General features: G+C 36.0%; 1 protein-coding gene and 2 long non-coding RNA genes across 3 annotated transcripts; 1 reads left to right on the plus strand and 2 right to left on the minus strand.

Moving 5' to 3' along the window:
• Positions 1-2762: 2762 nt before the first annotated feature.
• LOC113308943 lies at positions 2763-6217 on the minus strand. Its single transcript, XR_003340197.1, has 3 exons — positions 6164-6217; positions 3379-3437; positions 2763-3109 (listed from the first exon to the last, which is right to left on the minus strand). It is a non-coding gene; the product is annotated as an uncharacterized LOC113308943 (long non-coding RNA).
• Positions 6218-6656: 439 nt separating this feature from the next.
• Positions 6657-8000, minus strand: LOC113314093. The gene is made up of 3 exons (XR_003342266.1): positions 7790-8000; positions 7447-7564; positions 6657-7133 (listed from the first exon to the last, which is right to left on the minus strand). It is a non-coding gene; the product is annotated as an uncharacterized LOC113314093 (long non-coding RNA).
• A 2708-nt stretch (positions 8001-10708) lies between these two features.
• Positions 10709-11371, plus strand: LOC113311788 (F-box protein CPR1-like). Its single transcript, XM_026560585.1, has one exon. It carries the CDS (start codon positions 10709-10711, stop codon positions 11369-11371), a length of 663 nt encoding a protein of 220 aa, XP_026416370.1.
• The last annotated feature ends 676 nt before the right edge of the window (positions 11372-12047 follow it).

A 12047-nucleotide genomic window follows, 5' to 3' on the forward strand; every position in this document is an offset into this window, starting at 1 on the left:
AAATTCACGGACGTGAGACTTCCACCAGTATGCTTACGGGTACGCATACTTGCCCAAACATCCAACAACCGCCAGTACGCGTACGAGTACGCATATTTCAGGTTCCCGGTTTCAAGTTCTTTCGTTGCACCGCATACGTTTTCATGCTTAGTCTATTTGTGGAGGAGCGGGCCGGGAGACAAGACCTAGCTTTAGGTCAATGCGCGGTGCTGCTCATCGAATTGACACACAAATGTGATAACACACTATTTTTATATCCAAACATGGTTACATGATTCTAAGCTCTTTATTTCAATCATTGAAACTTTCTTAGAGGATGACAATAGTCGTTTTCACACACAATTAACATCAAAGCAATTTCCAAGATATTGAAATAATCATAACGAAACATTCCAAGTCTACACCAAATGATTATAAGACACAAACCATGTAGAACGTTACTCGGTAATTTTTACATGATATAAGATGAACTTGGTCGAAGCGAAATCTTGCCAATACATATTTCGAGAAATATGTAAGCGAGATAAACTCAGCTCGAAATCTCAAATGTGTATATAAAACACTATATCGTAATACGACTTATGTCTCAATATAGGAGATAGAGTAGAAATAGACTTTCCAAGTGATAGATGAGTTTCAGTCTCCACATACCTTTTTTCGATGAAGTTCCACAAGCTCCCCTTAGTACTTCTTTGTCTTCAAATGATGAACGTCGTGAAGTCTAAGCTCAACTACACAATTTATGTCCTAGTCCGAGACATCTATAAATAGGATAGAAATCAAGACTTATTGTTTTGATCACTAACATTGACAAACATGTTTGAGATAGCAACGCATGTGACTTCGACCGAGCAGTTCTCTAATATATTCCAATAGTCTTTTCTGTGTGAGATAGATTTGTTTATCAAGTCTTCAACTTTGGATCGTAGCAACTCTTGGTTGTGGGTAAGATCATCTAAGGGAATCAAGTGCGTATTATCCTGCTGGGATCAGAGACGTAAGGAATGCAACTGTACCTTGAATCAATGTGAGATGGATTAGGGTTCAACTACAGTCCAGTTCGAAGTTCATTGGTAGTAGGTTATTGTCTGTAACAGCTTAATACAGTCTGGTGTTCAACAAAATTCTGCTGCCTGTGTTATTTGTTTTCCACATTATATTTTGTTATATAATTGAAATATCACAGGTTGTGCGTTGTATCGATCAATTAGGAAATCCAACCTTTGGTTGTTGATTTAAATTGATTGATCCTTGAACATTGGTCTTTGGTACCGTTCAAGTTACTTCTCTTACATTTAATCGGGCTCACAAATTTCTATTTGTTGATTGCAGATTGAATTGAGAGATAAAGATATAAACTTTTATATATACTTTTCTCTAGATTAAGTATGACTGTCTAGTTGGTTCTCTAGAAAGGATATTGGAGTAAGTGCTCTCAGATAGCCAAACTAATTGTTGGGTGTGGTTGTTATACCCCCGCATTTTCACACACAAAATCTCCAAGAATTATCTTTTTTCTTGGCCAAAAGTATAGGTGAAGCAAAAGAGTTATGACTTGGCTGAATGATGCCAGATTGAAGCATTTCTTTGACAATCTGTTCAACTACTCCCTTTTGATCATATGGGCATTTATAAGCTCTTTGGTTAATAGGTGTGGAATTGGGTTGTAAGGGAATTGTATGATCCAAGATTCTTTTGGGTGGTAGTTGAGTAGGTTCCTGAAATATGTCTGTGAACTCTTGTAATAGGGGATGTAATATTTCAGGAGTGGGTGGTGCAGCAGTTGTTGATATTGAGAAGAAATGACCCACCAAGCCATGATAGGTGGTATATAGGAACTTCTTAATTGTAGTACCACTTGTCATAAACACTGAATATTTTGGAGACCTCCCTTGTAATGTGATCTTCTTATTTTTGTACCAAAACAAAATGCTTAATTTAGAAAAACTGAAGAGTGCATCACCTAAAGTTTTGAGCCAGTCAACTACAAGAACTATGTCACAACCTCCTAGTGGCAGAATTCTGAGATCTTCCATAAAGGTATGGCCCTGCATGCTCCATTGAAGTTGTGCACAAATGCCAGTACTCACTGTTTTGTCACCATTAGCAACTGTGACCATCATGGCAGCAGTTGGTTCAATGTGGCACCTGAGAGAAGTTGTTAACTTGTTGTCAATGAAACTGGTGGTGCTACCAGTGTCGATAAGAATGGAAAGTTTGTGTGCATTGATAACGCCAGGAATTCTGATTGTCTCCCCAGTTGCATTTCATGTGAGTGCATGGAGAATATCTCTACATCAGACTGAAACTGAAGAGTGCATGTGAGTTCATTGGCCTCCTCAAATATTTCCTCTTCTTCCTCAGTATCTGCAGACTCAGAACACTAGTGAAAAATAGCAGTTTCGTGACCGTCAGGGCAAGTCATATATACGAGTTAAATGACCAGTTTTAATGGTCGTTGTTTGAGCGTCTTTTTCATCTATGACGTGGCTATGCGGGTCGCGGAACAACCTATATCTATGATTGATTTTAACGGTCAATATGTAGAGACTGACCTCTGTCTGTCGTAGGTATACATTTTAATATAAAAAAATAGATTCAGATTACCTGACTGAATCTGTCTGGCCTGACTGAATCTGACCAAATCGCAAATGAGAAGTCAAATGAAAATCAAATCAAACTTAAATGAGAATCCAAATGAAAACCAAATTAAATGAGAACGAGAATAAAACAAAATCAATTCAAATAAAACTTGCACCCGTACATTTGGATCCTTAGTTGATTGATTTTACTAATTTAAAAATTACACCAAAAAGGATTTAAAATTAAATCCTCAGTTTAGAGCAATATAAGTTAAAAAATGCTCTTTTCACATTTGAATTCAGCTTACACTTAGGCTAAAAACTAACTAAAACCTCTAAACAAAGTAAATTGATAATGCTTTCTTACGGTCGGTGCAAACTTACCAAGATACCAGACCATAGATAGAGACGTCATCAACAAAAATGTGAGCTTCCATGATACTGTCAGAATGGAATACCCATGATCATGGAACTGGTGGTTGCAAGAGGATAAAGAGTCATGTTTCCCACGCCAGTAGTACGCATCTCTTTGCATATTGCACAAAGATAAATGATAGAAATTTTAGTGTTAACTAATTTAACGCAAGTTCCGATGAAATGTGAAAAATGAAGGAAAAACAAAACAAGCAAAGATGATCTTAGAGAAGCAAAACCACCTATAACAGACAAGGGTAGACATGCATGGGAAAATTCTCAATGATTTCTTTACAAGTCTAAAAATTACAAGGCCTAATTTGGAAACTGACTCTAGTCTAGCACGACATCATAACAGTTTACAAGAAATGAAGCAACTTACTAGTCATATCATCGCAGTATATTCCCATGATTTTCCCAAGAATTCAGTATAAGATTGATCTGAAAGGAAACATCAAGAACTCAGTAGCAGCTGAGTGCATCCATATATATGTATTAACACTTCTTATAGGTGTAACAAAAATATTCCATTTATATTTCTAAGATTTCGAGTACAGTGGTCCACATAACACAAGTGTCAGAGAGCACAAAAGTATCAATCTTAACCACTATAATATACAACTAAAGAGAACCCACGCAAACTAAACCACTAAGTTATTTTCAGAAGGTTCTTACCGGCAGTCATGTAAAGCATTATCAGCAATTTATGTGTTAGGTAAGTCTATCTATCTATATACTTTAAAGACAAATAATTTTATAGATACGGGAGTAGTTGTCACGTGGGTAAATATTCTTAATTAAGATTATTCGATGAAGGAACCATATAAAAGATGCACTATAAAATGGTCTAATTCATGGCCTACAGGCTACAGAGTAATTGGTTTTCATCCATGAAAAATTCAACAACCAAACTGCATGTAAGAATTTTATGACATTTAACAACTGAAAATGTGGGGTCTAACCACTTCACCCAATATTTCGATTAGCAATGTGTATGAACTAAATCCAATATATTTTTAAGGGAATCAACTAAATAGTCAGACTCAATCTTAATAAAAAGTATATCAAAGAGTTTATATCTCAATATCTTGATTTAATCCTTACTCAAGCAAATAGAAATCTGCGAGTCTAATTAAATACAATAGAAATTACTTGGATGGTATCAAAGACCAGTATCCAAGGATCAATCAATTTCAATCAACAACTAAAGGTTGGATTTACCTATTGATCGATTCAACGCACAACCTGTGATATTTCTATTATATAAAAAATATAATGTGGAAAAGAAATAACACACACACCAGAAGTTTTGTTAACGAGGAAACCGCAAATGCAGAAAAACCCCGGGACCTAGTCTAGATTGAACACACAATGTATTAAGCCGCTACAGACACCAGCATACTACAAACTAACTTCGGTCTGGACTGTAGTTGAACCCCAATCAATCTCATACTGATCCAAGGTACAGTTGCGCTCCTGACGTCTCTGATCCCAGCAGGATACTACGCACTTGATTCCCTTAGCTGATCGCACCCACAACTAAGAGTTGCTACAACCCAAAGTCGAAGACTTTAATAAACAAATTTGTACCACATAGAAAAGTCTACGGTAATAGATAAATCTGTCTCCCACGGAAATACCTACGAGTTTTTTTCCGTCTTTTGATAAATCAAGGTGAACATGAACTAATCGATAACCCGGACTTATATTCTCGAAGAACAACCTAGAATTATCGATCATCTCACAATAATCTTAATCGACTAGAGAAACAAGATATTGCGGAATTACAAACGATGAGACGAAGATGTTTGTGACTTCTTTTCTATCTTGCCTATTGGAGATATCAATCTCAAGCCAATCTTATGATTGTACTCGTACGATTGATACAACAAGATCAGATCACATAACTACAAGAAAAATAGTCTGATCCGGTTTCACAATCCCAATAAAGTCTTCAAGTCGTTAACCTACAGGGTCTCGAGAAGAAACCTAGTGTTAAAGGAGAATCGACTCTAGATAACACAACTAGTATCACACAGGAGGTGTGGGGATTAGGTTTCCAAGTTGCTAGAGTTATCCTTTATATAGTTTTCAAATCAGGGTATCCAATCAATGTTAGCTTAGTAACAAAGCATTCAATATCCGCCGTTAGATGAAAACCTGATTAGATTCAAGTTAATATCTTTCAACCGTTAGATCGAATATTAGCTTGTCATACACAAATGAAATGTATTTCATTTTATTTTGAGTAACCGTACCTAAACGTGTACACTTAGTTGGTTCACGACAGTTAACCAAATGATTATCCATATGAGCACTTTCATATCAACCATATTCATCTTCACCATAACTAGTTCTAATGACTTCAAAAGAACTAGTTAAAGAGTTGTTCAATTGCTTAGATATTTTGAAAGACACAATTGAAACAAGATCGGTTTGATTCACTTGAATCGATTAGTGAACATTAAAGCCACGGATTGCAAAGATTGCATTCCTTATAATTTAAATATTTAATCTCATGAACTGACCGATTTGATAAAGTAACCAGCTTAAGTATGCGTACGGGTATGACCTAAGCAACCAGATTTGAGTTGGTTTTAGTTTCCAAGCTCAGCAGATATTTTCGGGTAGAAAACTTCCGCCAGTATGCGTACGGGTTCATATACTTAAGGTGACTAGTTAGGATCTGGTTAATTCACAAACTCAGCAGATATTTACGGACGTGAACTTCCACCCTCCTTCACCAATTTCGTACACACACATATGCATACACTTCAAAGATGGTTAGGTTATATAGTAATGTGCAAACACACTATATATGCTTATATTCAAAGATGGTTACATAATCTCAACTCTACACTTCAATCATTCAAACATTCTTAGAGGATGTTATATAGTTGTTATTCACAAACTATTTTTTATCAAAACGATTTTCAAGATATTGAAATGTTAACATGACTTTCGTCACGATTAAAGATAAACTTGTCTAAAGCGAAAGCGAAAGCTTACCAGCACATATTTCGAGAAAAAGATAGGCGAGTTAAACTCGGCTCAAAATAGCAAATGTGTATAATTGAAATCGATATACATATACGACTTTTGTCTCAAGAGTAGGAGATAGAGTAGATAGACTTTTGAGTGATAGATAAGTTCAAGTCTCCACATACCTTTTAGTCGATGAAGTTCCACTGGTTCCTTGAGTAGTTCTTCGTCTTCATATGATGATCGCGGTGGAGTCTGGAGCTCAACTACACTTAACTATCCTAGTCCGAGACTTTAGCTATATGTAGACTAGAAATCAAGAGATATTGTTTTGACAACTAAATTTGACAAACAAACTTGAGATAGCAATGCTTGCGAGTTCGACCGAGCAATGCTCTAATAACAACTTAATTGAATTCTAATAACCAATATACTGACCTGTATTCGTATCCAAACCCACAACTTCAAAACCATGGACAGTAGGTTTTTCCCCGACACCAATAATTATAGGCATATAAGAAAAACAAACAATTTGTTAACTGGGAAATTAGTCGGAAGCCTAAAAGGACGAAAAGGACTTGGAATTAAAGAAAATCTGGCCTAAAAATATTTTAAAACTGGGCTTTAAGGCTAGTTCAAGTTCATAATCACTAGTTCTCTAAAATTCATTGATCAATGTATAAGATATGTATCTGCATAAAACGGAGGGCAAATATCTTAGAATACACAATTGCAGATTCTTTTTTAACCACAAATTTACTAGTTTAGTATGAGTCCATTCAGAGGCATGGATTAAGAATAAAAAAAATATCAGAGGTAAGCGTAAGCCAATAGAGTTGTACAAGTAATACGAAGATGGGATGTTTCAGTATACTTGAACCCTATTATTGCATCCCGGCTGCTGGAAATTGCAGAACGACTTGATGATCCACTTGTTTGTTCCACAAGATTAGATCTACTTAACTGCAAGGGATCGAACGAAAAATTATGTTACATCACCGCCCATCTTCCCCCATCACAAGCAGATAATTACACCTTCAGTTGCATCATCAGGGTATTCAACATACGCTTCTTTACTTGACCTAGAATGCTTTCAGGAATTTCCTTCTTTTCACCAGCCTCTTGTCTCCCTTGTGGCCGACAGAACCAAACCCTCTAATGGCAAACCAAACAAACAAACCAAATAAATAAGCCACACTATTTCATTTATAAGGGAAAAAAACTGCTCAGTTTTGCTATGAGGATTTATAAATGCATAAAAGCAGTGTAAGTTATAAATGAGATAATGTCATGATATTGACCATAAATCAGTAAAGCTGTCAAATTTAGCTCTGTTTTGAAAGATCGCTTAAAACTAGCAGTATACACAGAAGAACTCACATATATGATTTTTATACCAAGATACAAAAGAAAGATCTAAATGATTGAACAAAGTATGGGAAAAAAAATGTCACCAGCAGTAACGAACCACGAATGGGAAAAAAAAATGTTGTGTTTCATACTCTTGTGAACTTTACAAACACGAATGGCAAATCCCTTTTATATAATTCTAGAGGTTGTTTCCCACCCCTTTTATAGCCAATACCCTGCAAGCACGAATCACATATATATCCTACAGTTAGAATCTTATAGAGAATCAAAAAATTACACAAAATCTTAGCCATTCATCCTTTCTAACAAACAACAACAACTTTATTACAACTAACAGACCCTAAAAAAACCTTATCAAAATCAAAATACAATTCAATCATCTAAAAATTAATAATCACCAAAACAACAATAATAATAAAAAGAAGAAGAAGGTGGTGGACCTGATGGCGTTGCTCGTGGTGATGGAGATGGTAGTTATGCTAGCTGTGACTGTGAATGGATCCAGCCGTAGAGGACAAAAGAAGAAGATAAGATGAAGTATATTAAGATTAACTGGTGTAGGAGAAACAACGTAAGAGAAGAGAAGTGGAGAATGATTTTTTTCTCTGCACAGGAAGAAAGAAGAAAAGAGAACCAGAAAGAAAGAGGCGGAGAAATAATGTGAATAAAGTAAGTTTTGGGGAAGTATACGTGAGGTGATAAAAACAAGAGATAGGGTTGTCCATTCATTCATATCTCTCCGTTAATTTTTCATCTCCAAACGTTCATTGAGAATCTAACTACAGAAATATCCACAACCATCGGTTGAGGAATGGGTCGATGAAGATTGGCTGAATCGTAAATAAAATAACTTATAGAATGACCGTTTTTAAAGTTCGAATCAGTGTTCCGTATTTTTACTGCATCTTAGACCGTCTTGACAGATCCACGGTCCGTTGACCGCCAGCGAGGGTCGGGGCCGTGGGTCATAAAACCCCCTTTTTCCACTAGTGGAAGTATCCATTTGGAGCATATAAATCTTTTGTTTGCTCTTACAAAAGTGTCCAGGTCTATAGACAACATCATAATTGTAGCATAATTCCCGAGCCCTTGTTTTGTCCATATCCTCTTGAGAAAGTTATTTAACTATAAGGGTTTGGGGATTTGATTTTTGTGTAGGGTAAAAATGGACTTGGGAGTGGTGGGTACAGATTTTGGTGAAGTAATAATTGCTTTGGGTACAAAGGATGTAGGAGGATACTGTCTAGTTGAAGTAAATGGACTGTTGAAGGATTTAGTAAATGGTTTGGTGGCAGCAGCTGTGAGAGATAGCTTTTGTTCTTGAAGTCTAGCTAGAGAAAAAGCATCTGATAGGGCTTGAGGGTGAAACATAGAAACAAATTTACCTATTTCATCCTTTAAGCCACTTAGGAAACTCATAATGAAGTAAGATTCACTAAGGGATGGGTTCATTTTAAGCATTAATGCTTGAGTGATTCAAACTCATCATAATATTCATCCACAGATGATTGTTGTACCGATTTGTTAAAGCTACCAACAAAATTTTCATCTACAGGATTTTCAAAACGAGCACATAGATGTGTAGCTAGATCATGCCAAGTTATTCTATGTTTATTAACTTGAAAGTTTAAAAACCACTCTTCAGCCTTACCCTCAAGGTAGATTACAGCAATATCAACCTTTCTGTGTTCCTCAATCTCATGGAGTTGAAAATATCGATCATCTTTCTGAATCCAATCCCTAGGATTGTCACCATCAAATCTTGGGAAGTCCATCTTAGGTATACGATGAGAATAAATAGGTTTACGGTGGTGAGCAAACCATTGATCATCAATATCAAGTATATTAGATCCACTGGGTTCTTCAGTATGAGCTTGGTGCTGGGCGTTATAAGGTCTACTTAATAATCGCACTAGATTGTGATTATTTTCTTGTAAGGTGCTATTCAGATTAGTTGCTAGAGTATCGAACTTGGTTGACATCTCAGTTGAGAAGGTATTGAAATCTGATTGGAGTTTGGATTGTGAAGCTTTCAATTGAACCACATCTTCATCAACTGCCTTCAATGTCATTGTAAAAAATTTTTGATGGATTTCGAACGGCTCTAATGCCAATTGTTGTGATAACACAACAACTAGACAGACACAGATTGATAAGAATTGGGATAAAATGGTGTTGAACACCTCCTGAATCGAAGATCCAGGCCAGAAATCCGTGCAAATATGCGCAGCCAAATGGGTGTTTTCAATAATTTTCAGATAGATTAACACAAAGTTCTCTTACAACTTAAATGACCAATAATTAGACCTAGCCCTAGTCAATGGATGGAGAGCACGTGTCCTTCATCAAATGGACAGTAACAACCAATAACGGATTTGATAAACACACTCAATACTTACTACAGTCAGACCAACAAGACAGCCCTTACTGTGGAGAAGCAACACAGACATGTTAACTCAACTAGAGGTGGCCAATTCCTTCAATGCCTCCACCATCGAGACCTGCATCCTCGCCGCCACCAAAACCACCTCCAGATCCTGCATGGCTGCACCTACTCCAATTCTACTAGCATAAGTTTTCTGTATCTTGTTTTGTCTCCAATAAAGATTTCGTTTACCTAGTTTTTAGTTTTATTTCCTAGTTAGGAATCTTACGATGATTTCCTATCCTGGCTAGTTTTGTTCTATTTCCTAGTTTAGATGATATTCTTTTCTTAGTCTTTACTACTAGGAGTTGATGAAGCATATATTATATAGAGTGCCCTATTATATAAGGCCTAGAGCATACATCCACGGATCCAACGAAGATTTTTGTTGATCCATCCAGTGGGGGTTGTCTAAATTCAATTGAAAATTATTCATCTATCTTTCGGCAGCCGCTCATATTATGGAAAAGTTGAAGAAGAATAAGAAGAAGAAAGAGGCAACTGCAACAGTGTCAATTAAAGTGCCCTATTATATTCTCCAAGAAATTTTTTTAAGGCTACCAAACAAGTCTCTTACGCGATTTGAGTGTGTGAGTAAGTCTTTGTGTACCTTCGTACCCTTAGTTTTCAAAATATGCAGCATGAGCTTAGTAACATAAAAAACAATATGAGTGTTATGTTTTGCGATGCTGAACACAAAAACCTGTACACAATAGATTATAAGTCAATATCGTCTTTACTTCCATTGTCAACATCATAAACAACATCTTGTGAATTTATTAATAAGATCAATTATCCTTGTGTATTACAAGATTGTGAAGTTTCTTTTTTGTCTTCGTGCCATGGCTTGGTTTGGGTAAGCCTAACTACTAGTAGATGGGGTAAACAATTTTACATTTGGAATCCGTCTACGAAAGTATTCAAGAATATACCCATGGCACCAGGAGCAAAAAGCGATGACACATGTGAGTATGGATTTGGTTATGATTACAAAACTGACGATTACAAATTGGTAAGGCTTGTGATCGACTGGGATTTAAAGTGTTCTGATGTTGATGTCAATACATTAGGATCAAATACATGGAAAAACACTCCAAGCATACCTTACTATCCTTATTACCAAGGAATTTCTGGTGTGCTCTTTAATGGAGTTCTTCACTGGATTGCACGTATCTTTGGAAATGACTCCACTGTGATGATCTGTTTTGATATAGTCAATGAGAGATTTGAGGAGGTAGCAGTTCCAGAAGCACCTATGCCATATCAAAAAGAACCTAATTGGGAAGGAAATGTGTTCAGTATGACTGTGGGAGTATTGGAAGGGTACCTATGTTTAGGTCTTCATGTTTTCAATGTCTGCGTTGATGTATGGATGATGGAAGATTATGGAGTGCAAAAATCTTGGATTAAAAGTTTCTCCATTACCCAGAAAAGTATAACTAATAGCACATATTGTGCGTTAATATGGAGTTTCAAGAACAATGAGATTTTATTGGAGGTTGACGACAAAAATTACAGAAAACTGAGGTTGGATTTTCATTTCACTGAAAGGTTTACCATAGCACGGACTTATATGGTTAGTTCAGTTTCTCTTTAATTGGCCGTCCCTGAGATTTTTTTTTGCCCCGAAGCAAAAAAGATCTTTTATGCCCCCCATTTTTTTTTTTTTTTTTTTGCCACGACTCATAATAAAAGATAAGTAATTTTTATGGCTATGCATGTAGAGCATTGTAGGACGAGTATATCTCTCAAATATTAGGTTTAAATACACTACCGTCTAATTTTTGTAAGAAAAATATCTCCTAAATTGTGAGGTAGTGTGAAGGAATCCTCCTCGTGTTAGAATTAGAAAAATGGAGAAATGAGAAGGAACTATCGAGTTATATGTTCCAGTCAATAATTCAAGACCCAATTTTTAAGAGATTTAGGCGGTTATTTAGTGCACCTTTCTTTTAGAACATCTCCAGTAGAGGGTGAAATTGTTTATTTTCTATGACACATAGGATTTTACACCCCCATTTTCCATAAATTCATCTCCAATAATAGGTCCTACGAAAAAGGAAGGGTGTGAAGATAAATAAGAAGGTCTTATAGAAAGTCTTATTTAGACCTTGAGAATGACCTCCATATCATCAATTTAACAACTTTTTAATTATTATTTCCAAATAAATTTTTCTAAACCAATAGGAAAAAAGAAATCACTTTTATTATTTATCCAAAAAGCTAATCTTAGAAATAAGACTCTTCACTATTGGAGATGGTACAAGAGCAAA

This window comes from Papaver somniferum, chromosome 9 (assembly GCF_003573695.1).
Source record: "Papaver somniferum cultivar HN1 chromosome 9, ASM357369v1, whole genome shotgun sequence".
NCBI classification, from domain to species: Eukaryota; Viridiplantae; Streptophyta; class Magnoliopsida; order Ranunculales; family Papaveraceae; genus Papaver; species Papaver somniferum.

Coding starts and splice junctions, on each gene's coding strand:
- LOC113311788 (XM_026560585.1), top strand. CDS start 10,709: ATGGCACCAGGAGCAAAAAGCGATGACACATGTGAGTATGGATTTGGT.